General features: G+C 45.9%; 1 protein-coding gene across 1 annotated transcript in view; it reads right to left on the bottom strand.

Annotated features, from left to right (window-relative positions):
• LOC117524468 (glycerol kinase-like) overlaps positions 1–24,596 on the bottom strand; it is a 64,219-nt gene that overhangs the window by 18,023 nt on the left and 21,600 nt on the right. Inside the window, exons 9-10 of the mRNA XM_034186261.1 lie at positions 6,060–6,095; positions 5,803–5,870 (exon numbers count right to left, since the gene is read on the bottom strand). Coding sequence (XP_034042152.1) covers positions 5,803–5,870; positions 6,060–6,095 — 104 coding nt within the window. The remainder of the gene's footprint in view (positions 1–5,802; positions 5,871–6,059; positions 6,096–24,596) is intronic.

Raw genomic sequence — 24,596 nt, 5'->3', positions numbered from 1 at the left:
AACACAATACAAACACAAAATCACAAAGAAAAATAACAACCAACCCCCCCCCCCCCCCCAAGAACGATATGCAGCCCAACCACCCCCCCAGAAGACCTTTACCGCCAGTTCTAGGAGAGACAACCAAAACCGGAATCCCACAGAGGTCCCCAGGTTTACATGGAGGAGCAGCGCCCCCCAGAGGACCGTACCATCAACCCCAGGAGGCCCCCTCCCCACAACACAGGAACCCCAGACCCGGCCACACTTGGTGAGTCGGACCCACAATCAATTCCCCCCCACCAGAGGACCGTCCCATCAACCCTGGAGGTGGAACATGGAAGGAAGCATAAAAACACAAAAATCCAACCCCCGGCAGACTTCATTAAAACACCCCGGGGGCAAATAAAACAACTGCAAAACCCTGTTACCTCCCCCAGCACCCCGAAAGACCCCAGATCACTCCCAGAGCCAGTCGTTAGCTCTGTTTTGGCGAACGGCACAAAATCACTAAGCCGGGGAAGGAAACAGGAAAAACTAACCCGGTCCCAACCCCGAAGCGCAGCGGAAAACCGGAAATACGTCCTGTGCCCCTACCCGACCATACCACCAGCCTATCGGGAGGGGTGGAACTACCGAAATGGCGAACGGCAACAGATCGGCCCACCCCTCCGACTGAGGTATGTTCCCGCTGCACCACACCCCGGTAACACCAATGACGAACGGTCAAAGGCCCACCGAGGCTGGAGTGGAACCGGGCCCTAACCAAACCCAAAAAAACGCCCCTGACAACCCCCCCCTAGGTGCAGAGGTCTTCTGAGAAACACTCAGCGTGACCAACCTGCACCACCCCACAACCCACAAGACGAACGGTCTTAGGGCAAGTGAGGTTGGGGTTAGGGAAGCAGGGAAATAAAAAAAACAACAAAACAAAACGACCCAATCCCAAACAGAAAATACCTAAATTCAAATGATAAAAACCGACGATTGGCTGAGTCCAGCCGAGCTCCGACCCGCCAGTCGTTCACTCCACCAGAACCGCCTCCAAACACCCAAACAATTTATAACCCCTCACAAAAAAAACAAAAACAGCCCAAGAAACGAATTATGTTTTTTTTTTTGTGTCCATTATCGTGCCTGTCCCAGAACACCTGGAGATACGTCTCACTATCTTTCTTGACGCTTATGTGACCGGGGCAATATGGCGCTTCAGCTCTTCCGAGCTGCATGGGCTCATCCGCAAGAGGGAGCCAGAGGTCCCGTCGAGGAGTCTCAGTGGGGCAAAGAAGAGGCAGACCCAGATCTGTGTCGGGGAAAGCCCCGAGACGAAAAAGACCCGCTCTGATGTCCGCCCTCTCTCTTGTCATGCTCCTTATCCATCATCTAGACGAATAACCAAAGATATTAGCTCATCTAAATCGTTTGGTTCGTCACGGACTGCTAGCTCATCTTTTAATGACTCATTCAAAACCATCAACACAACACTCCTCTTAAAGCTGCGGTATTCCAACCGGACTGAGCAGAAAAATTCGAAATCCACGGAATAATCCCCCACACTCCGCCTCCCCTGCCTGAGATTCAGCAACCGTTGAGCAACGGTATTTGTTTTCACGCCGATGGTCAAAAAACCAATCGGAACTCCCGGGAGAAATCCTTAAAGGATCCTAACAATGGAGAATTATTACTTCCACAACGCAGTGACCCAAGCTAAGGCTCACTTGGAGCAAATTTGTCGCATATGAGACACGGCTACCATCAGAAGAGAAGGAAGCTGGTTGCTGAGCAAAAACCAGAGAACATTGCATCAAAAACGGAGCACAGGCTTCAACGGTTCCCACATAAGGCTCCGGATGACAAATAATTGGTTCGGAAGCCGAATCTCTGGGTGAACGGAGTTATCTGCACCGGTATCGCTGGTACCGCAGCTGGAGCAGCAGGAAGCGGAACGGTTTGCGCTGCAAGCTCCATAACGTTGGGCATCTGTTTTGTTTAATTTGGTTTGCGAGAGGGCTGTAATTGCTCCCATATTTTCTCCAAGTGTTCTTGAAACTCTTTCGGCAAATGGAACCGCTTCTTCTGCTGGGTCCATTTAGAATGGCCGGAACTACTGTTATGTGCCCGACGCGGGTTGAGGAGCGGACCTGCGTCCTGGACTGAACCCAGCTGCTAAATACCAGAAAAGCGGTTCAATAAACAAACATTTATTTCCTTTCTGTACAATAATTGTGGTACAACATAAGTACGGTTTGCTGGCGGAGGGAAGGACGGCGCGCTCTCCAGCGCCCAAGGGATCGAAGCCCGCCGCTTCTGGACTCAAATTCACCGCAACACCCCCCAGGTGGACATGACAACTGACTCTGTGAAGGATAGAAGAGGTGAGGTAAAGTCAACAGCTACAACTAATATCCTTCAAAGGCACACCTATCAGCAACACATTCAGGTCTGAATTTAAACTTTATGTAAATGAGCAGCGTCTCACAACAGGTGGAGGATCATCAGTCCGCACGCCACGGCCCGTGAGAAGTGAGCGCACAATTCTCATCAATGTTCAAATCTACTGCGTAACAAATACCAATTACTAATAACACTTTTCAGACAATCATCACCTCGATGTGTGCTGACAGCATGTGTCCCTCACCCGTCCTCCTTCACAGGCACGATGTGTCAAACCCAGGCGCTGTCCTCAGCGTCTCACAAACGAACGTCACAAGGTCGAGTTCCCGGCAATTCTGCTTGAACCACTCATGGCTTAAATGCAGAATGCCATCTAATTATCTGCTTCAGCTGAAAGTCCTTAAGTCTGCACGTGAGGCATCATCCACAGGTGCTGCGAGTCATTAGGCCTGCACGTGGACATCCTCCACAAGTGCAGCCAATATGTTGATGAGGGTGAAGAATTCTTCTGCCAGCACCGTCTCCACAGACAAAAAACAGTTTGCATACCACCTGGAGAGCAAAGAAAAGAAAACAACACAAAAACATCCAGCCAAACCCCCCAACACACAACAGAAATGGATACTGTGAACTCCAGACCAAAGACAAAAAGGATGATTCAAACTGTTAGCAACAATAGTCAGGCTGTGTCATGGTATGGGGTTGTGTCAGTGCCCTGGCAAAAGTAATTTACACTTCTGTGATGGCAGCACTAATGCATAAAAGTACACTGAGATATTAGAGCAACATATTCTGCATTGAAGATGACATCTTTTCCACGGATGTTCATGCATTTTTCATCAAGCCAATGCAAAACCACATTTTGCACACATTACAGAGGTGTGGCTGTCAAAGAAGAGTATACAGGTACTGGACTGACCTGCCTGCAGTCCTGACCTGTCCCTAATAGAGAATGTGTGGAGAATTTTGAAACAAAAAATATGTAAATTGCCCATAAGGTCAGGGACATGACTGGGATTTTTTTTTTTTTTTTTTTTTATGTTTTAACCAAACTTTAATTTCTCAAATGAATAAAACACTTGAGACCTTGTTGCACATTTGAGTAGCTTTTTTGTTGCCATCTAGTGGGCGATGTGAGCATTTCAGGGCCTCTGGACATCTCCTACTTGAAAGCCAAAATTCTGTCAAAAAGGCATTTATAAATATCATATTTTTTGGCAGGCAGAGCTTTTTGACCACCCCGGGTTTTAGGACGTGGAAGGTTTGCTATTGTGGAAGGACAGCAGTTTTTCTTGACAAGCACAACTTACGGCTGCGAATAAAAAAAACTGCAATGATAACAGCCCCGCACGGTTCCACACCTTATAATGTGTAGTGTGCAGAGAGAACAGGACAAAATATCACCTGAAACACTTCATCTCTTGGTGTCTTCAATACCAAAGCATCTTTTAAATATTGTGGCAAGAAATGGCATCATTACAAAGTGGTAATGCTTAGTCTCACAAATGTTTTTGCTATAAGTTGTAGGCCTAAAATGCAGGAATGGATGGATAGTGACAAACAAAGCTGACCACAGAAAACATGAAATACCTTGTACAGTGCCCTCCAAAAGTACTGGAAAACTTGGTATTTCACACATTTTAATTTGTTTAGTCTGTGTTTCGCAGTTGTGAATCTCGCGCCGTCTGGCGGTCCATGATGAAACACACCTTGTGAAGTATGGACAACAAGACAACATGGGGCACAGCAGAAGTTCATCACAGGTGCTACACCCTCCTCTAGATAACTCTCTCAACTTGAGAGAACATGTCATTATCAAAATTGCTTGTGAACTCACTGAATCGGCGCTATTCACATCCTTGCTTGCCAATGATTACATGCGCTGTGAGACACTGGAACTCTGCTGGCGCCGCAGTGCATTCTGGAAGCGCAAGGGGATTATGGAAATGTTAAAATACCGAATGCAATTTCAAATACAAAAAATACAAAAATAAAATTTATAAAATTTAAAACTGAAAGTAAATCTCTACAAGTTGATATAAATTAATTAAAAATTTAAAAGCCAAGATGCTGGGTTGCATAAGTAATGGAACGCTTTGGTATAACACCTGTAAATAACCAGAGTTTCACTGAGTTAGTCACAGACGTGTGGCCACTAAAGTTCAGGCTACGTTGTAGTTTAACATCCCAACACTCAATCTCAAGCTCGTCTGGCAAGGAGCCACTGTTACCAAGTTTTCCCACATTTCTAAAAACAAGCATTTCCTGATACTCAAATGACATTATTCCGTGTTTACACCTGATTACGACAAAAACATGTTTTTGCACAGCTGTTGCATTTGGTTTATTTACAACCAGCAAAATGCTGTTGGAGACACACGTCAGTTAATCAGTACATGAGCTGCACCTGGTATTTTGAAAATCAGTCCATGTTAAAAACAGTCCAGAAAGTTGGATTTGAAAGCCAATGCAGATTTAAAAAAAAAAAAAAACCTTTGGTGTCACACAATTCTGAAAAACATGATGCATTTCGTATTAGCTTCTGGTCCTCCGTGCGCCCAGGCTCTGCCCTGTGTTACACTCACTGGCTGTGCTTACAAAGGTCAGCATGCAGTGGTTGCACGGTTAAAGTTCACCAAATCTGAACCTTGAATGTGGCACAGCTCTACGGTGCACCTCGCTTTCTTCCCCTCACGACCCACATACCACACAGGACATAATGTACAAGATGCACAAAAAATACATTTTATTACAATTGTGAGAACACACATTAGGACGAAACAACTGTGCCGAGCAGGATAAAGTTAATTATTCTCGGTGTTGCAGGGTGCAGTGTGAGACCTGGCAGCGGTTTTAGCTCATTATTTATGGCTGGTATTGTTGGTTTTTAATAGATGTGCATTTGGAGGAGTATATATCTCTGAATAACTGTAAATAAAACACAGCGGGAACACTGTGCTGGCTAAAACCTTCCTGCAATTACACGTGAATGTTGTTCCTATTATTGTTCTTGTCAGGTTGTTGTAAATCATTACACCTAAACGGGTGAGTACAGCTGAAAGTGTTGTGATGTGATGATTGTCTCTGCCACCATTTTTCAATGTTTGTGTGTTTTTACATATAAAGTTACATTTTGGTGCCTGTATTTTTTATACTTCTGCGTGTGTGTGTGTGTGTGTGTGTGTGTGTGTGTGTGTGTGTGTGTGTGTGTGTGTGTGTGTGTGTGTGTGTGTGTGTGAGAGACACTTTATTCCAGTATTGCGTAATGTTGTCACTGCAGCTGGCATCTTGTTCTGAGGATGGCAGACAATGCCACTGCACCAGGGCAAAGGATGGTGGGTACATTCTTCCACATTTACAGGAAACACAGTACATGCCTGTGTTGACTCACACCAAGCGATGAAGAGAAGGAAGCGGCAGGATAGTTACGTGTTTTTGGTCTGGCCTTCTTTGAAGCACATCTGACCAACCAGAGCAGCCGACTGATCGCCCAGACACTGAGACAGAAAGAGGGTGAACACATGAATACAATCATAAAAAAAAAAGCAGGACACAGTAAAATGGTTTCACACAAACACATCAGGCCAAAAGCAACGAGACAAGCGCATCGCTCTCGTTAGCTCTTTGTAAACATGAAAGCACAAAGATTTCTTCGATCAGAGTGACATAATATGAAGAGTCCTCACCCCAGAGATCGGAACGCCGACAAGCGAACTGGATTTCTGTTAGAAAGACAAAAACAGAATCACGTCTGGTGATGTGGATGAATGAGTCAACCAGGCCAACAAAACCACACTGTGTGCTGACAATGAAACCAAAGACTGCGTTCACTGTGAACTAACAAGCCAAAGAGCTGCTGGTGAAGGATGACAGATCAACAACAGCAGCAAAAATCCGTTCTCAAAGCCGCGGCCATCTACTCAGACAACGCCACACTGCCTCAGATGAATATAAGATGGTTTTCTAAATCAAACGTCACATTAAGTCATACTGTTCAGGCAGTGTGAATGAATTAATCAGGTGCAGACAAAGAACAACAACACAAATATCAAAGTATTAGTTTGCAGAAATTAAATTACTGTTCCAATGCTCAACATTCTCCTAAATGTAAGAAAAGTTCAAAGCAACCAACAGAATTACTTTGGCAGAGGGTTGTGTGGTTTGATCCCCGAGTGCTAAAGTTTCTTTGAGCAAGACAGAGAACCTCAACCTGATCAACTTTGGGAACAATTCACAAAAGTGGGAAAAGAGACATAGAGAAAAGAAGATTTAAAATGGCACAATATGGTGTATGAAAGCAAAAAATTAAAAAAGGGCTGGACAGCATATTCTTGAAAACTAGGGTTGGGACACCTAATGAAAATCATTAGTCGACTAGTCAGGTACCATTAGTTATTGACTAGTCAACATCTAAATTTGACACTGGATGAATTAAGCCAATTTCAAATCTTCATGGTGAAACTCAAATGTGACATTTATTTTAACAAGTATAAGTACAAATCACAAATATAAAAAAAAACAGCATTAGCATGAATACCTGGATTAATTTACTAGGCATAGCGACCCATTTGAGCTGACTAGTACACCTGCCGAGGTTCACACACTTTCTTCACTGAGTGAAGGAAGTGGTGGCAGCTCCAGCAGCTCTATTCTTTAAAGGGTTAAATGAACTTAATAAATGGCTTTCTACCAGTGGACTAATAAAAAAATAGTCAGCTAGTCAGATGTTAGCTAGTCGTAGTTGAATATTACAACTAGTCATCCCATCCTTATTGAAAACAGTCAGGTCCATAAGTATTTGGACAGCGACAATGTTGCCACTGTACACCATCACAATGGAATATAAAATAATATACTGAGCAACAAAAGAAATGCAAGTTTTTCTTCCACAAAGGAGTAAGGAGTTTTAAATTACAGAACATATGTTTGCAAGCACCTGGACAGAATGATGGATGTTTTGAGCAGTGACTCTCCTTCTGTAACAATTAGGAATGGTGATTTTTGTTGGGGTATGAGGGGCCTATAAAAGCAAATGATAAAATTTGAAATTTGCTGCATTTGTGCCAAGCCACACCTCACTCAAACTGTTCATGCACGCGCCATTGGCACGCTGGATGCTGGTTTGACAGCATGGAGCACAGCCAGACGTTTAAATGTTCACAAGTCACCTGTCAGCTAGTTAAGAGGAGGTTCCATGATACAAGGAGGACGCATGACAGAGCCATGGAACACTTGTTGGATATTCTGGGTCGGCGTGTTTGCGCTCATATCCCAATACAGAACACTTTGTTCAACTCCAGAATGCCTAGAGGGAGGAGTGGCAGGCCTTTCCCCAAAAGGAAATTTGCCATTTAGTGCAGAAGATTCACTGCATTAATTGCAGCACCTGGTGGTCGCACTCGCTATCGACTGTGATCTGATCCAGTTACCTGTCTGTTTATTGACTCCATAAACTCAAATACACCTTCATTTACTATCCTGTACACCCTGTACAAAATCTGACAGGCATTTTACTCATAAAGCAACACTAAAACATATTTGCCTTTCTTTAGTTGTTCAGTATAATATATAATAGAATAAATAAAACAATCAAGATGTGCTTATAATGAAGACTTTCAGCTTTAAGTCAAGATGTTTAACAAAAATACTGCATGAAGTACTGAAGAATTATGACTATTTTTATACATAGAGTTCATAATTAATTGGACACATTAAATTGAAATACAAACCATCACTTTTCTCAGTCAGTTTACTATAAACAGGTCTGGGGATGAACACAAACATTTACAAGTGGCTGAATGCGTCATGTACTTAATTTACGACAATGATTAAGAAACACTCATCTGGAGGAGGCAGTTCTCAAAAACCCAGTGGCTGTAAAAGAACGCCAAAGGAGTTACAAGCTTCTGTAGCCGTGAAAGCAGAAACTGTGCAGAGTGCAACATTTGTTGCACCACCAGTTACACAACTTCATGGTGGAGTGACACAGAGAAGGATTTTAGTAAGCACAAATTTCAGCCACAATTTGCCAGAAGGCACATGAGATACTGAAGCCTCGATTTGTTGTATGAAAACAAGGTGCAGCTACTTCAGAAACTGCTGATCTACTGGGATTTTCACATACAACCAGAGTCTAGGGTGTACGGAGAATGGTGGCAAAAAGAGAAGATATCCGTGTGTGGATGAAAATGCCTTGTTGATGTCAGAGGAAAAGGAACAGACTGGCTGAATGGGCGACTGTGTGATGTTATCATGTCAATATGGACCAACATCTCCGAGGAATGTTTCCAACACCTTGTTGAATCTTTTTCACAAAGAATTAAGGCTGAAGGCAAAACGGGGTCCAACCCGGCACTAGCAAGGTGTACCTAATAACGTTAAGCAATTTTTGTAGTGTTGCCGCAACACACACAACCACACTGGACATGAAATGATGAAGATTATCACATTAACCATCACACACACTCGACACTTTCAGAGGCCAAAAGTAACTGAACAAACCCATAATTATAAACATAAGGATTATTATTAATACTTGGATGAAATTACTTTGCAGTCAGTGACTGTCTGAAGTCACCAAATGCTGAATTTACTACTTTGAGATGTTTTGCCAGGCCTCTGTGGGTTTTTCTGGCTTCATATAGAGGATGTGGTATATTCAGATCAAGAGCTGTTCCTTTCCCAGTCCAAATTCATCTCTTTCCACCATTTTGGTACATGTTAGTCTCATCTGTCCAAAGAGTTTTCTTCCAGATATGGGTGGAATTTTTAGATGTTTTCAGGCCATTCTGTTCTTGAGTGTTACCAGCAGTTTGAGGATTGGCCTAAACCTTCTGTATCTACATTCATGAAGGTGTCCTTCTGCACTTGGACAAATATAAAGGTGTTGTTCTGCAACAAGGGAAATATTCTGTCATCATCCACTTTAGTCGCATTCCAAGACGTTTGGTGTTACTCTACATCTCACCACTCCTAAAGGTTGTATTTATCTGATATGTTTGTTTTTTGTTTGTTTTGGTTTTAAGCCCAATTATGACTTCCTTCACTTGTTTTGTTAACTCGTTTTACATCATACTGAGAATTCCAATGAAGACTTATTAAATGCAAAATTCAACACTTGAAATTAATTCCTGAGCTTTTAACTGCTTCATGTCCCATGGAATAATGAGGGAACAGGAAGAAGGAAAATGGTCAGGTGTTTCCTGGCCATGAAAATCCATGTAATTCAATTGTCCAATTACTTATCACCTCTGAAACTGGAGGGACTGTGCATAAAAATGACCATAATGTTGTGTGGGCCGCTGAAGAGGAGGTACTGCTGGCCCACCACCACCAGTCGGCGCCCTGCTTGGAGTGCGGGCTTCAAGCATGAGAGGGCGCCGGAGCCATTGGAAGTGACAGCTGTCACGTGTCAACCACACCAGCTGTCTCTCATCAACCACCTCATAAGAAGCGGATTACAACTCCACCTCCTCGCCGAGAAATCATCTACCACTAGAGGTAATCTTCTCTGCTGTATTTTCTGAGTGTTTTTTCAAATTGTGATCTGTGTGCAGCCGTACACCTGTGAAGTCTGTTGGAGATTGGATTGGCGGATAGTGAGAGGACGACGGTCTTCGTCTCTCACTCCATCCAGAAGAGGGACAAACAGGAGCTGCATGAGTGATAACGTATCTGGAGGTGGAGGTTTTCCCTCCCGGAGGAATTGTGTGTAAAGGTTGCTGGGCGTGAGGACTCACACTCACCGTCATCTGTTTCTTGTCTGCCAGCAGTACCAGGGCCGACAACGGAGGACAGAGACCACCTGGGGACTCAGGACTTGGCGGCTCCGGTGTTCTCAGGCCGTTGGTGGTGGAAGCGGTGTGGGCCCCGGCTCTTCGATCACCAGAGGTCTCCTATCTTCGAGCCTGCCCACAGTCCTCTTGTGTACGATTGGCATCCATTATTTTTCTGTCTGTATTCCGTTGTGTGCCTTCACAACATTAAATTGTTACTCCTTTTCTTTTCCATTGTCTGTTCATTTGCGCCCCCTGTTGTGGGTCTGTGTTACTACACCTTCACAACAGGATTTCTCGGCCATTCGTCATGGATCCCGAGGGGCGTCAACCACAGCTTGAACAGCCAATGGGAGAACAAGGAGCGCAGGCGTCAGCAGGAGGCGTGGTAAGTGATCTGCAGCAAATCCTTACCGCTTTCACTGCTCAGTTACATCTGGTAACCGAGCAAAATGCAATCCTCAATCGGAGGATGGAGGCTCTCACCGCCAGAGTGGAAGCACGCGAGTCGAGCGTCGCTGCAGTGTCTCCTCCTGCTGGCCCGGGGCCTAATACAGACGTTCCACTGGCCGTTCAACAACCCCCCCCACCGTCCCCTGAAGCTTACATAAGCCCTCCCGAACCGTACGGAGGCTGTGTCGAAACGTGCGCAGCCTTCCTAATGCAGTGTTCGCTCGTTTTTGCACAGCGTCCCGTTATGTACGCATCAGACGCCACCCGGGTGGCTTATGTAATTAATCTGCTTCGAGGTGAGGCACGCGCTTGGGCTACAGCGCTCTGGGAACAGGATTCATGGCTTCTGACATCATATGCTGGGTTTATACGGGAATTCAAACAAGTGTTTGATCATCCCAACAGAGGCGAGACCGCCTCGACCGTGCTGCTGTCAATGAGACAGGGGCGTCGGAGCGCAGCTGATTACGCTGTCGACTTCCGCATCGCAGCTGCGAGGTCTGGCTGGAATGACGTTGTGCTCCGCGCTGCCTTCATAAGCGGACTGTCTCCAATACTGAAGGAGCATTTACTGGCTAAGGACGAACCGCAGGATTTCGACGGGCTTGTCAATCTGGTTATACGCTTAGACAACCGCTTAAATGAACACCGTCGGGAGCAGGCCGGGGGGCGTGGCCGGGCACAAGCCGTCCCTCTCTCTTCCAGGTCCGAAGGGGTGACGTCGTCCCCACGTTCCATTGCCAGAGGGCTCCGTGTGGCAACAGCTCCCCCTGCTGACGAAGCTATGGACACGAGCAGGGCCAAAGTGAGATCTGATGTCAGACAAAGGAGGCTGGCCCGCGGGGAGTGTTTTTACTGTGGCTCATGTGAGCACATGTTAAAAGACTGCCCCAAACGGTCAAACACCAACGCCCGTCCTTAGAAACTGGGCTAAGGGTGGGCCATAACATGTACACGGGGAGACCCCGCAGATCAGCACGAATCCCAGTGATAATCCTGAGTGGGGATTTAACCCTTCACGCCCCAGCACTGGTAGACACGGGGTCAGAAGGGAATCTGTTGGATAGCAGATGGGCAAAGGAAGTAGGGCTCCCTCTAGTGGCTCTGCCTTCGCCTTTGAAGGGACGGGCACTAGATGGCACTCTACTCCCGTTAATCACACACCGGACACAGCCCGTGACTCTGGTTGTGTCTGGGAATCACAGGGAGGAGATCGTGTTTTACGTGACACCTTCTACCTCCCAAGTGATTTTGGGTTTTCCTTGGATGGTGAAACACAATCCCCGGATCGATTGGCCGTCTGGGGTAGTGGCGCAGTGGAGCGAAGCCTGCCACCGGGAGTGTTTAGGATCCTTGGTTCCACCCGGGATCACGGCTAAGGAGGAGGTTAAAGTCCCTCCCAATCTGACGGCGGTGCCCGAGGAGTACCATGATCTGGCTGATGTTTTCAGCAAAGATCTGGCACTCACTCTTCCCCCGCACCGACCGTACGATTGTGCCATTGATTTGATTCCGGACGTTGAGTACCCGTCCAGTAGACTGTACAACCTCTCACGTCCGGAACGCGAATCAATGGAGACCTACATCCGGGACTCCTTAGCCGCCAGCTTGATCCGGAACTCCACCTCTCCGATGGGTGCCGGCTTCTTTTTTGTGGGTAAGAAAGACGGCGGACTCCGTCCATGCATCGATTACAGGGGGTTGAACGAGATCACGGTTCGCAATCGATACCCATTGCCCCTCTTGGATTCGGTGTTCACGCCCCTGCATGGAGCTCAAATATTCACCAAACTTGATCTTAGGAATGCGTACCACCTGGTTCGGATCCGGAAGGGAGACGAATGGAAGACGGCATTTAACACCCCGTTAGGTCATTTTGAGTACCTGGTCATGCCGTTTGGTCTCACCAATGCGCCCGCGACGTTCCAAGCATTGGTTAACGACGTCTTGCGGGACTTCCTGCACCGGTTTGTCTTCATATATCTGGATGATATACTCATCTTTTCTCCGGACCCTGAGACTCATGTCCAGCATGTACGTCAGGTCCTACAGCGGTTGTTAGAAAACCGGTTGTTTGTGAAGGGCGAGAAGTGTGAGTTTCACCGCACTTCTTTGTCCTTCCTGGGGTTTATCATCTCCTCCAACTCCGTCGCCCCGGATCCGGCCAAGGTTGCGGCGGTGAGGGATTGGCCCCAACCAAAAAGCCGTAGGAAGCTGTTCCTCGGCTTTGCAAACTTCTACAGGAGGTTCATTAAGGGTTACAGTCAGGTTGTTAGCCCCCTGACTGCCCTGACTGCCACTAAGGTCCCCTTCACCTGGTCGGACCGGTGCGAGGCCGCGTTTAGGGAGTTGAAACGCCGGTTTTCGTCTGTGCCAGTTCTGGTGCAGCCTGATCCTACTCGCCAGTTTGTAGTGGAGGTGGACGCCTCAGACTCAGGGATAGGAGCCGTGCTGTCCCAGAGCGGGGAGTCCGATAAAGTTCTCCATCCTTGTGCCTACTTTTCCCGCAGGTTGACCCCCGCTGAGAGGAATTATGACGTGGGCAATCGGGAACTCCTCGCGGTGAAGGAGGCTCTGGAAGAGTGCAGACACCTGTTGGAGGGAGCTACAGAGCCTTTCACGGTTTTCACGGACCACCGGAACCTGGAGTACATCCGCACCGCCAAGCGGCTGAACCCCAGGCAAGCCCGCTGGTCCCTGTTCTTCGGACGCTTTGACTTCCGGATCACCTACCGCCCCGGGACTAGGAGTCAACGGTCCGATGCACTGTCCCGGGTGCATGAAGAGGAGGCCAAGGCTGAGTTGTTGGACCCCATCGAAACCATCCTTCCCGAGTCCACTGTCGTGGCCACCCTCACCTGGGACGTGGAGGAAACCGTCCGGGAGGCCCTGGCAAGGAACCCGGACCCGGGAGATGGTCCGAAGAACAAACTTTACGTCCCACCAGAGGCTAGGGCTGCCGTCTTGGACTTCTGCCACGGATCCAAGTTCTCCTGTCATCCCGGAGTGCGTAGGACCGTGGCAGTAGTCCAGCAGCGCTTCTGGTGGGCATCACTGGAAGCCGACGTCCGGGACTACGTCCAGGCCTGTACCACCTGTGCCAGGGGCAAGGCGGACCATCACAAGACCAGGGGTCTCCTCCAACCCCTGCCTGTGCCTCATCGCCCCTGGTCCCACATCGGCCTGGACTTCGTCACGGGCCTCCCGCCGTCCCAGGGCAACACTGCCATACTGACGATAGTGGACCGGTTCTCCAAGGCGGCCCACTTCGTGGCCCTCCCGAAGCTCCCAACGGCCCAGGAGACAGCAGACCTCCTGGTCCACCATGTCGTGCGTCTGCATGGGATACCGTCGGACATCGTCTCGGATCGTGGTCCCCAGTTCTCCTCGCAGGTCTGGAGGAGTTTTTGTAAGGAGCTGGGGGCCACCGTACGTCTCTCGTCCGGGTATCACCCACAGACGAACGGCCAGGCAGAGCGGGCGAACCAGGACTTAGAACAGGCCCTTCGCTGTGTAACCTCCGCGCATCCGGCGGCCTGGAGTAACCATCTGGCCTGGATCGAGTACGCTCACAACAGCCAAGTGTCATCTGCCACCGGCCTCTCCCCTTTTGAAGCATGTCTGGGCTACCAGCCCCCATTGTTCCCACTTGTGGAGGGAGAGGTCGGGGTACCCTCGGTCCAGGCCCACCTGCGGAGGTGCCGCCGGGTGTGGCGGACCGCCCGTTCTGCCCTGTTGCGGGCCCGGATGAGGGCTAAGGCCCATGCAGATCGCCGGCGATCCCCGGCCCCTGCATACCAACTGGGGCAGGAGGTGTGGTTATCCACTAAGGACATCCCGCTCCAAGTGGCATCCCAAAAACTGAAGGACCGTTTCATTGGACCATTCCCCATCGCCAAGATCCTCAGTCCGGCCGCAGTGAAGCTGACACTCCCGGCTTCACTGCGGATCCACCCGGTTTTTCATGTCTCTAGACTCAAGCCATACCACGCCTCACCACTCTGCACCCCTGGACCTGAGCCACCTCCTGCCCGAATCATCGACGGGGAGCCGGCGTGGACTGTTCGTCGGATCCTGGACGTCCGTCGGATGGGCCGGGGTTTTCAGTACTTGGTGGACTGGGAGGGGTACAGACCCGAAGAACGCTCCTGGGTGAAGAGGAGCTTCATCCTGGACCCGGCCCTCCTGGCCGATTTCTACCGCCGACACCCGGACAAGCCTGGTCGGGCGCCAGGAGGCGCCCGTTGGGGGGGGGGTCCTGTTGTGTGGGCCGCTGAAGAGGAGGTACTGCTGGCCCACCACCACCAGTCGGCGCCCTGCTTGGAGTGCGGGCTTCAAGCATGAGAGGGCGCTGGAGCCATTGGAAGTGACAGCTGTCACTTGTCAACCACACCAGCTGTCTCTCATCAACCACCTCATAAGAAGCGGATTACAACTCCACCTCCTCGCCGAGAAATCATCTACCACTAGAGGTAATCTTCTCTGCTGTATTTTCTGAGTGTTTTTTTCAAATTGTGATCTGTGTGCAGCCGTACACCTGTGAAGTCTGTTGGAGATTGGATTGGCGGATAGTGAGAGGACGACGGTTGGACGGTTAGGTTGGATTTGGAGGGCTCAGTTGGATTTGGAGGGCTCGGTTGGATTTGGAGGGCTCTCTGTTGGGACTGTTTACACAGAGACTGCTACCTGCTGCTTTGGACTTGAACTAACAGTCTTTTTAAGACTTTTTACTTTTTAATTTTTTTTTTTTTTTTTTTTTACTTTTTACTGTGCTCCAACGCCTAAGGAAGACCTCTAACGGTCGAAACATCGCGACGGAGCACTTTTATCAGCTAACTTTCATTAGCGTTGGCAGGCTAACTAGCTTGCTAACGCTTTCGTTTTTATTTTTTATTTTTTTTATTTTATTTTAGCACCGTTGTCGTGCGTTGCCTGTGCTGCTTCATGGCCTGTTTGGTGCCTTGATTGGGGCACTCCTTCTGCTGAATCACCTCTGGATTATTTGCACATTATTCACTTTGTGTGTTTTTGGGAATCCGCTAGCTTAGCGTAGCTACTAGCTCTTAGCCGATTTAGCATGGCGGCTTCTCCTGTCTCTCCTGCACTTTTCTGCTCTGGGTGTGAAATGTTTAGTTATTCCTCGGCCTCCTTTAGCAGTAACGGTACTTGTAATAAGTGCAGCTTATTCGTAGCTTTGGAGGCCAGGCTGGGCGAAGTGGAGGCTCGGCTCCGCACCGTGGAAAATTCTACAGCTAGCCAGGCCCCTGTAGTCGGTGCGGACCAAGGTAGCTTAGCCGCCGCTAGTTCCCCCCTGGCAGATCCCGTGCAGTCGGGAAAGCAGGCTGACTGGGTGACTGTGAGGAGGAAGCGTAGCCCTAAACAGAAGCCCCGTGTACACCGTCAACCCGTTCACATCTCTAACCGTTTTTCCCCACTCGACGACCCACCTGCCGAGGATCAAACTCTGGTTATTGGCGACTCTGTTTTGAGAAATGTGAAGTTAGCGACACCAGCAACCATAGTCAAATGTCATCCGGGGGCCAGAGCAGGCGACATCGAAGGACATTTGAAATTGCTGGCTAAGGCTAAGCGTAAATTTGGTAAGACTGTAATTCACGTCGGCAGTAATGACACTCGGTTACGCCAATCGGAGGTCACTAAAATTAACATTAAATCGGTGTGTAACTTTGCAAAAACAATGTCGGACTCTGTTGTTTTCTCTGGGCCCCTCCCCAATCAGACCGGGAGTGACATGTTTAGCCGCATGTTCTCCTTGAATTGCTGGCTGTCTGAGTGGTGTCCAAAAAATGAGGTGGGCTTCATTGATAATTGGCAAAGCTTCTGGGGAAAACCTGGTCTTGTTAGGAGAGACGGCATCCATCCCACTTTAGAGGGAGCAGCTCTCATTTCTAGAAATCTGGCCAATTTTTTTTTTGGATCCTCCAAACTGTGACTGTCTAGCGTTGGGACCAGGAGGCAGAGTTGTAGTCTTATACACCTCTCTGCAGCTTCTCTCCCCCTGCCATCCCCTCATTACCCCATCCCCGTAGAGACGGTGCCTGCTCCCAGACCACCAATAACTAGCAAAAATCTATTTAAGCATAAAAATTCAAAAAGAAAAAATAATATAGCACCTTCAATTGCACCACAGACTAAAACAGTTAAATGTGGTCTATTAAACATTAGGTCTCTTTCTTCTAAGTCCCTGTTGGTAAATGATATAATAATTGATCAACGTATTGATTTATTCTGCCTAACAGAAACTTGGTTACAGCAGGATGAATATGTTAGTTTAAATGAGTCAACACCCCCGAGTCACACTAACTGTCAGAATGCTCATAGCACGGGCCGGGGCGGAGGATTAGCAGCAATCTTCCATTCCAGCTTATTAATTAATCAAAAACCTAGACAGAGCTTTAATTCATTTGAAAGCTTGTCTCTTAGTCTTGTCCATCCAAATTGGAAGTCCCAAAAACCAGTTTTATTTGTTATTATCTATCGTCCACCTGGTCGTTACTGTGAGTTTCTCTGTGAATTTTCAGACCTTTTGTCTGACTTAGTGCTTAGCTCAGATAAGATAATTATAGTGGGCGATTTTAACATCCACACAGATGCTGAGAATGACAGCCTCAACACTGCATTTAATCTATTATTAGACTCTATCAGCTTTGCTCAAAAAGTAAATGAGTCCACCCACCACTTTAATCATATTTTAGATCTTGTTCTGACTTATGGTATGGAAATAGAAGACTTAACAGTATTCCCTGAAAACTCCCTTCTGTCTGATCATTTTTTAATAACATTTACATTTACCCTGATGGACTACCCAGCAGTGGGGAATAAGTTTCATTACACTAGAAGTCTTTCAGAAAGCGCTGTAACTAGGTTTAAGGATATGATTCCTTCTTTATGTTCTCTAATGTCATATACCAACACAGTGCAGAGTAGCTACCTAAACTCTGTAAGGGAGCTAGAGTATCTCGTCAATAGTTTTACATCCTCATTGAAGACAACTTTGGATGCTGTAGCTCCTCTGAAAAAGAGAGCTTTAAATCAGAAGTGTCTGACTCTGTGGTATAACTCACAAACTCGTAGCTTAAAGCAGATAACCCGTAAGTTGGAGAGGAAATGGCGTCTCACTAATTTAGAAGATCTTCACTTAGCCTGGAAAAAGAGTTTGTTGCTCTATAAGAAAGCCCTCCGTGAAGCTAGGACATCTTTCTACTCATCACTAATTGAAGAAAATAAGAACAACCCCAGGTATCTTTTCAGCACTGTAGCCAGGCTGACAAAGAGTCAGAGCTCTATTGAGCTGAGTATTCCATTAACTTTAACTAGTAATGACTTCATGACTTTCTTTGCTAACAAAATTTTGACTATTAGAGAAAAAATTACTCATAACCATCCCAAAGATGTATCGTTATCTTTGGCTGCTTTCAGTGATGCCGGTATTTGGTTAGACTCTTTCTCTCCGATTGTTCTGTCTGAGTTATTTTCATTAGTTACTTCATCCAAACCATCAACATGCTTATTAGACCCCATTCCTGCCAGGCTGCTCAAGGAAGTCCTACCATTATTTAATGCTTCAATCTTAAATATGATCAATCTATCTTTGTTAGTTGGTTATGTACCACAGGCCTTTAAGGTGGCAGTAATTAAACCATTACTTAAAAAGCCATCACTTGACCCAGCTATCTTAGCTAATTATAGGCCAATCTCCAACCTTCCTTTTCTCTCAAAGATTCTTGAAAGGGTAGTTGTAAAACATCTAACTGATCACCTGCAGAGGAATGGTCTATTTGAAGAGTTTCAGTCAGGTTTTAGAATTCATCATAGTACAGAAACAGCATTAGTGAAGGTTACAAATGATCTTCTTATGGCTTTGGACAGTGGACTTATCTCTGTGCTTGTTCTGTTGGACCTCAGTGCTGCTTTTGATACTGTTGACCATAAAATTTTATTACAGAGATTAGAGCATGTCATAGGTATTAAAGGCACTGCGCTGCGGTGGTTTGAATCATATTTGTCTAATAGATTACAGTTTGTTCATGTAAATGGGGAATCTTCTTCACAGACTAAAGTTAATTATGGAGTTCCACAAGGTTCTGTGCTAGGACCAATTTTATTCACTTTATACATGCTGTTAAGGATTTTATATATATATATATATATATATATGTTATCACTGTTAAACATTTGTACCTTTTGTCTTCTTTCTGATGAGAACGGTGTTGTGCTGTTTGCACTTAACCCCGAGAATGTACGTGTTATTCAACCTTGTTTTAGCATGCTGGGGTCAGGCTGAACTGGGAGTAAAAGAACTGAAGGTTGTTTTGACTGTTATGACGTGATGCTTAGTGTGAAGACCAGGACACTCCAGGCAGATGCAGAACAGCTGATAACTGCAACAGATGAACGAGATGTGCTGACCTTCGACGAGTAAAAGAAAGAAACTGTTTTTGCTTACAGCTGCACTTATTGACGTGTGTGTTTATGTTACGGGAAGAAACTTGTCTTGCGTCATTCCCCCACCCTTAGGACAAGTTTTTGTTCATGTGATGAGGGATTCACTAATAAAAAGAGCGAAGCGCAGGCCAGACTTTAGTGTAGCTTTGGTGTATAGCCTGACTGCACTCCGCGCGTAAAATTTGACTTTCTGTCTCACTGGTGGTTCTTGACTCTGTTTGTCTTATCAAAGGTTTTAAGAATGTTTGGAGGAGAAAATACCCAACATTGACTGGGGGCTCGTCCGGGATCTCAACAATACCGGAGGTGTCCAGCGGAGGTCGTCAAGTCCAGACGTAAATCCTTGGCCAAGGTCCGATCGATTGATCGTGTCTGCAATTGTCGACCACCGTTGGCATCGTCTGGTTGACGAGATTTTCCCGAAGAAGACAGACAGGAAGTCGAGTCAGTGAGTAGAATTTCTTTGTAAATAGTACTGAGTGAGTGGTGATCAGATCACATAAACAGTTAAATTCCGCAAGCGATGATACAGAATCGTCTGTTAATGCAAAGCAGTTACACTCTGTAAGGAGGTCGGACTCCTCTGTTTATATACGCGTACCGGTAGGGGATAAAAGTGATCACATAAAACAGTTAAACTCCGTAAGCGATGGCTCCGCGAGGAGGGCGGACTCCTCTACGGTTGCGAGGGACGCACGTAGTTAAATTCCGGAAGGAGGATACGGACTCCTCTGTTTTAATACGTAAAGGAAATCCCGGGTAGAAATACGTGCACTGTAAAAAAGTAGTTAAATTTGGCAGGGACGACGGAGTCCCCTAATGCAGGACATTAGTTAAATTTCACGGGAGGGCGAGCTCCCCTGGCATAAGAATACGCGTACGATTATTAAAAGTGTTTCTATGTGTAAATAGTGTTTTGTGTAAGTGTAAATAACTGTGTGAAAATGTAATACTTTGGACAACGTTAGTGACAACCGTGCGTGTGGAAGCAGCAGGCAAGTGATTCCGCTTCCTACGGGGAGGTGAAAGGAATCAACCACACGACGGCTAATTAATTGTCACGTCCAAAGAAAGTGTGAAAACTTCAGATTTAGAACACCCTAGGTGTGCCCCCGTCTGAAGTCCAAATTATAACAAGGGATAATAATAATGGGGGGTAAGACGTCTATAAATAAGGGAAATTTATCAACTGACGACTGGAAATTTATGGAAGCAAAAAATCCAAAAACAACAAAAAATTGGAGACCTGGATTAATAAACATGACTTTGACGGACGACTGAACCTGATCAGTATACAGAAGCTAAAGAAGGAGTTAGAACAGAAACATAAAGGTGATGAGAAAAAGATGCAGAAAGTAGGGGCAGATTTAGTGGCATTTTGGGAGGAGGAAGCAGAGAACAGACAGAAGGGAGCAGAGAAGCGACAATTAGAGAAAGCAAGGAAAAAGAAAGCTGTAGGTAAAGCAGAAGAAGATGTGATAATTCAGCACAGAGAACCAGAACAGCCTCAACAACCACCGCCGGCTGGATCGTCGGTGACACCACCTTTATATCCTCCTCTACCAGAGGATGACGATGTACCGCCACCACAGTATGATTTGGCAGTAAAACCTAAGGTAAAAAGTGAAAAACCAGAAAAACCACAAACACGCAGTCAAGCGAAAGTGCCTACAGCCCCTCCCATGGTGGAACACAGTGACCAGGGAGGTGCCTATCCTATGATAGAAGTACCAAATCCTCGTGCAGGAACAGCAGGACAGCGATCAACCATGCTCGTATATCGAACATGGAATGCTGATAATATCAAAGCAGCAGTCGACATGATACCATCGCCACATGTCGACATTGAGGGATTTATGCAGGATATAGAAAACATTAGAAGTTCTTACCACCTTAGTGGACCTGAAGTCCAACAGGTGTGGATGAAAGCATGTGGCCCTAAAATGGAGTCAGATACGCGGAGACTGGAATCCTGCAGACCAGGATGGCGTACCATTGCCACATGATGATCCAGTCTTGAAAACAAGAGTGGAAGCTATGATTACACGTGCAAAAGGTGTGTTAGGACCAAAGATAAATTATACTGAAATTACCAGGACAACTCAGAAAGAAGGAGAACCATGGATAGAGTTTAGATGCAGATTTGAGAGTGTATTTAGAGTCCATAGTGGCATATTGCCAGGAACACCAGTGTATGAAAACAAATTGAAAAATGTTTCACCTGTGAAGCTGACAATGACCGATTTGATTCATGATGGCAACTCAACAGCTGTCATAACAGTAACAGGTGCCACTGAAGATGTTTTAAAATTGAGATTCACAGGTATGCCATTACATGTGTCACTTTGTAAACCATATTTGACAGAATGGCAAGAATTGGGACTGACAGTCATAACAGCTTTGTCAGCCACTGATTGGAGCAGAGTTGGACCACGAACGGAGTTCAGTCCATCAACTAAATTGTATAAAGTGCCAGTTAATGTCTCATTGGTGCTGACAGCTGGAACACACATTAATGTGTCCACTTCACAATCCTGAGTGTTTCAGTTGAGTCCTGAAGAGGATGATCTTCTCTCTTCTGTACCATCAGGATTGTGGACAACAGGTCCTTCAGACGTAGGACTGATAAAAAATGCACAACCTGTAGTTATAAGACCAAAAACAGAATACAGACCATGTGTAAGACAGTATCCATTGAAACCTGATGCAATTGAAGGAATCAGGCCAGTAATAGAGAATTTATTAACAGCAGGAGTAATAGTGCCATGTCCAGATTCACCATGTAACACACCCATAGTTCCTGTAAAAAAAGGCTCCGCCCTCAGTGGGATGGAGAATGATTCAAGATCTGCAGGCAGTAAATGCTGCTGTGATTAAAAGAGCACCATGTGTACCAGATCCGCACACACTGTTAAGCTCATTGAGATTAAATTCTAGTTGTTTTTCTGTAATAGATATCAGTAATGCATTTTTTTTTTTTTTTCCGTACCAGTACACCCAGATAGTCAATTCTGGTTTGCTTTTACCTTTAAAGGTCAACGATATACATTTACCAGATTACCGCAGGGTTACGCAGAGAGCCCAACTATTTATTCTCAAGTCATGTCAGCATGTTTAGCCAATTTTGTTCCACCGGCAGATAGCCAACTATTAGTGTATGTTGATGACATTCTGATTGCCTCTGACACACGAGAAAACTGCATAACTGACACAGTAGCATTATTATGTTTCTTATTTGATAATGGCCACAAAGTGAGTAAAAACAAAGTTCAGTTGTGTAGGGATAAAGTAAAATATTTAGGACATGAATTATCAGCCACAGGGCGCACGATCCTGTCTGACAGGAAGGAAGCAATTTTGCACGCTCCAAAACCACAAACCAAAAAGCAGATGATGTCATTGCCTAACCAAATTGCTATATGCAAATGTGCGGCTCACACCAAAGGCTCTGACAGTGTTTCAAAAGGAAATGACGTTGCTGACAAAACCGCAAAGGCGGCAACAGCTCTTTCTATTTTTCTCCTATATGACACCCCTCCGGATATGACCACAAAAGAAACCCATATTGCCAAAAAATATGTTTAAATGGGCAGCTATTATGAGCCATGGCGTGACGCATGTCTCATCAGGGGGTATGATATCGCAATTGCAATCTATTTTTTGTCTTTATGGGTTCGATGCATATGCAAAACAGCATTGTAGAGCATGCATGACATGTGCAAAACACAACTCACAAGGCAATTTGAGACCCCAAAGAGGCAAATTTCCAACACCACAATATCCCTTTCAAGTGATTCATATGGATTATATACAGCTGAGTAAACATGAAGGGAAGGAATTTTGTTTAGTCATAATTGATGCCTTCTCAAAATGGGTAGAATTGTTCCCTACAAAACATGCAGATGCACTTACAGTGGCTAAGGCATTGTGCAAAGACATCATTCCACGATTTGGAATACCAGAAACAGTTTATTCAGATAATGGAGCGCATTTGTTAATACAATAGTGCAATACGTAGGAGAAGCGCTACAGGTCAATCTCAAAAATCATTGTGCTTATCAACCACACAGTGCCGGATTAGTGGAAAGGACAAAGGGCACAATAAAAATAAGATTAAGGAAATGTATAGAAGAGACAAAACAAACCTGGATTGAATGTTGGACCTAGTAAAATTGTATATGAGAATAACACCAACACCATCAGGGTTAACACCATTTGAGATACTTTATGGACGACCATATCGTCTACCAATTTTGACATGGATACTAAAACAGCAGATGAGGAACAAACATTAGCAAATTTTATGAAAAGACATTAACACAGAAAGAGATAACTTAAACACATTTACTGCCGAATAATTTTGATCTTCCACAGGACGGCCTTCCAGTAGTCTAGCCAGGAGACTGGGTGTTCATCAGAGTCCAGTCCTCATTGGGAAGGTCTATACCAAGTGCTGTTAACAACACCAACTGCAGTAAAGATAGCGGAGAAATCAACGTGGATACATCTAAGTCACTGTAAGATACAGCGTGTGTTGGCTGCCTCCACAGTGTAAGGGGAAGTCTGGCTACAAAGGGAGTCTATTTAATTAGCAATAGATTGTCTCAATGCCAGTGAAGCAGGGAGATCCTTGCACTATTAGGTGAGGTGGTTAACAACACTGTATCCTAGCAATCATGACTGAACTACAGCAGACCCCGGAGCGGCGTGCTCAGCGCCGCCGCTGCCGGACTGTTGGTAGGGCAGCCGGTTGCGTTGTGATCTTAGTGTGTTTCGTGCTCCTCGGATTCCTGGCCTGGTGGTTGACCCAAGAATTGCAGCTCACTGTGGACCGAGCCAGAGAACAACGCAAGCAACGTCAGAAGAGGTTTATTCATAATGTGAACGAGACAGATGGACACCCTCATATATACCATACTAATATGTGGTACAGACATGTTCATTTATTGGCTATGGAATTACGTTACTAATTGTTATGTTTGTTCGCAAATACCTATATCCTCAACACACCCAGCTCTGACGGCTAAACCGTACTTTGCTAGGGTGACAGAATGTCTTATCATACGGATGCATAATCAAACTGTATTTCGGGGGCAGCAGTTCTCAGCAAATCTGATAAGATGTAACACCACTTGCCTCAGTGCAACCACTTATATGATAGGGATTTCAACAGAGGACGTACAAGCGTGCCCAAGTGCTGCTCCATTGACTAGACTGAAGGGAAACGAAAAAATATCATCACGTTAAATTGTCATCACAACGGCCATTCCCAATTTGCTTTTACGGGACAGGGAATAAAAATGTAGGTAAAATTAAGAAACGTCTGTGTACCCAAACGTATGTTTTATCAAATAATTTAAGCCTAACCAAAACATAATATGTGGATGGTACTTATCTTCATCACATTGGACGGGGATGTAATTATACAGGCTCCTGTCCATGGGGAACGGATGAATCATGTGCTTATGTTAGTAAGTTTTTGCTACCACCTGTAAATGGTACTCCGGTGTATGATGACATCTATTGGCT

This window comes from Thalassophryne amazonica, chromosome 14 (assembly GCF_902500255.1).
Source record: "Thalassophryne amazonica chromosome 14, fThaAma1.1, whole genome shotgun sequence".
Classification (NCBI taxonomy): Eukaryota; Metazoa; Chordata; class Actinopteri; order Batrachoidiformes; family Batrachoididae; genus Thalassophryne; species Thalassophryne amazonica.
This window is presented reverse-complemented; position numbering and strand designations above follow the sequence as displayed.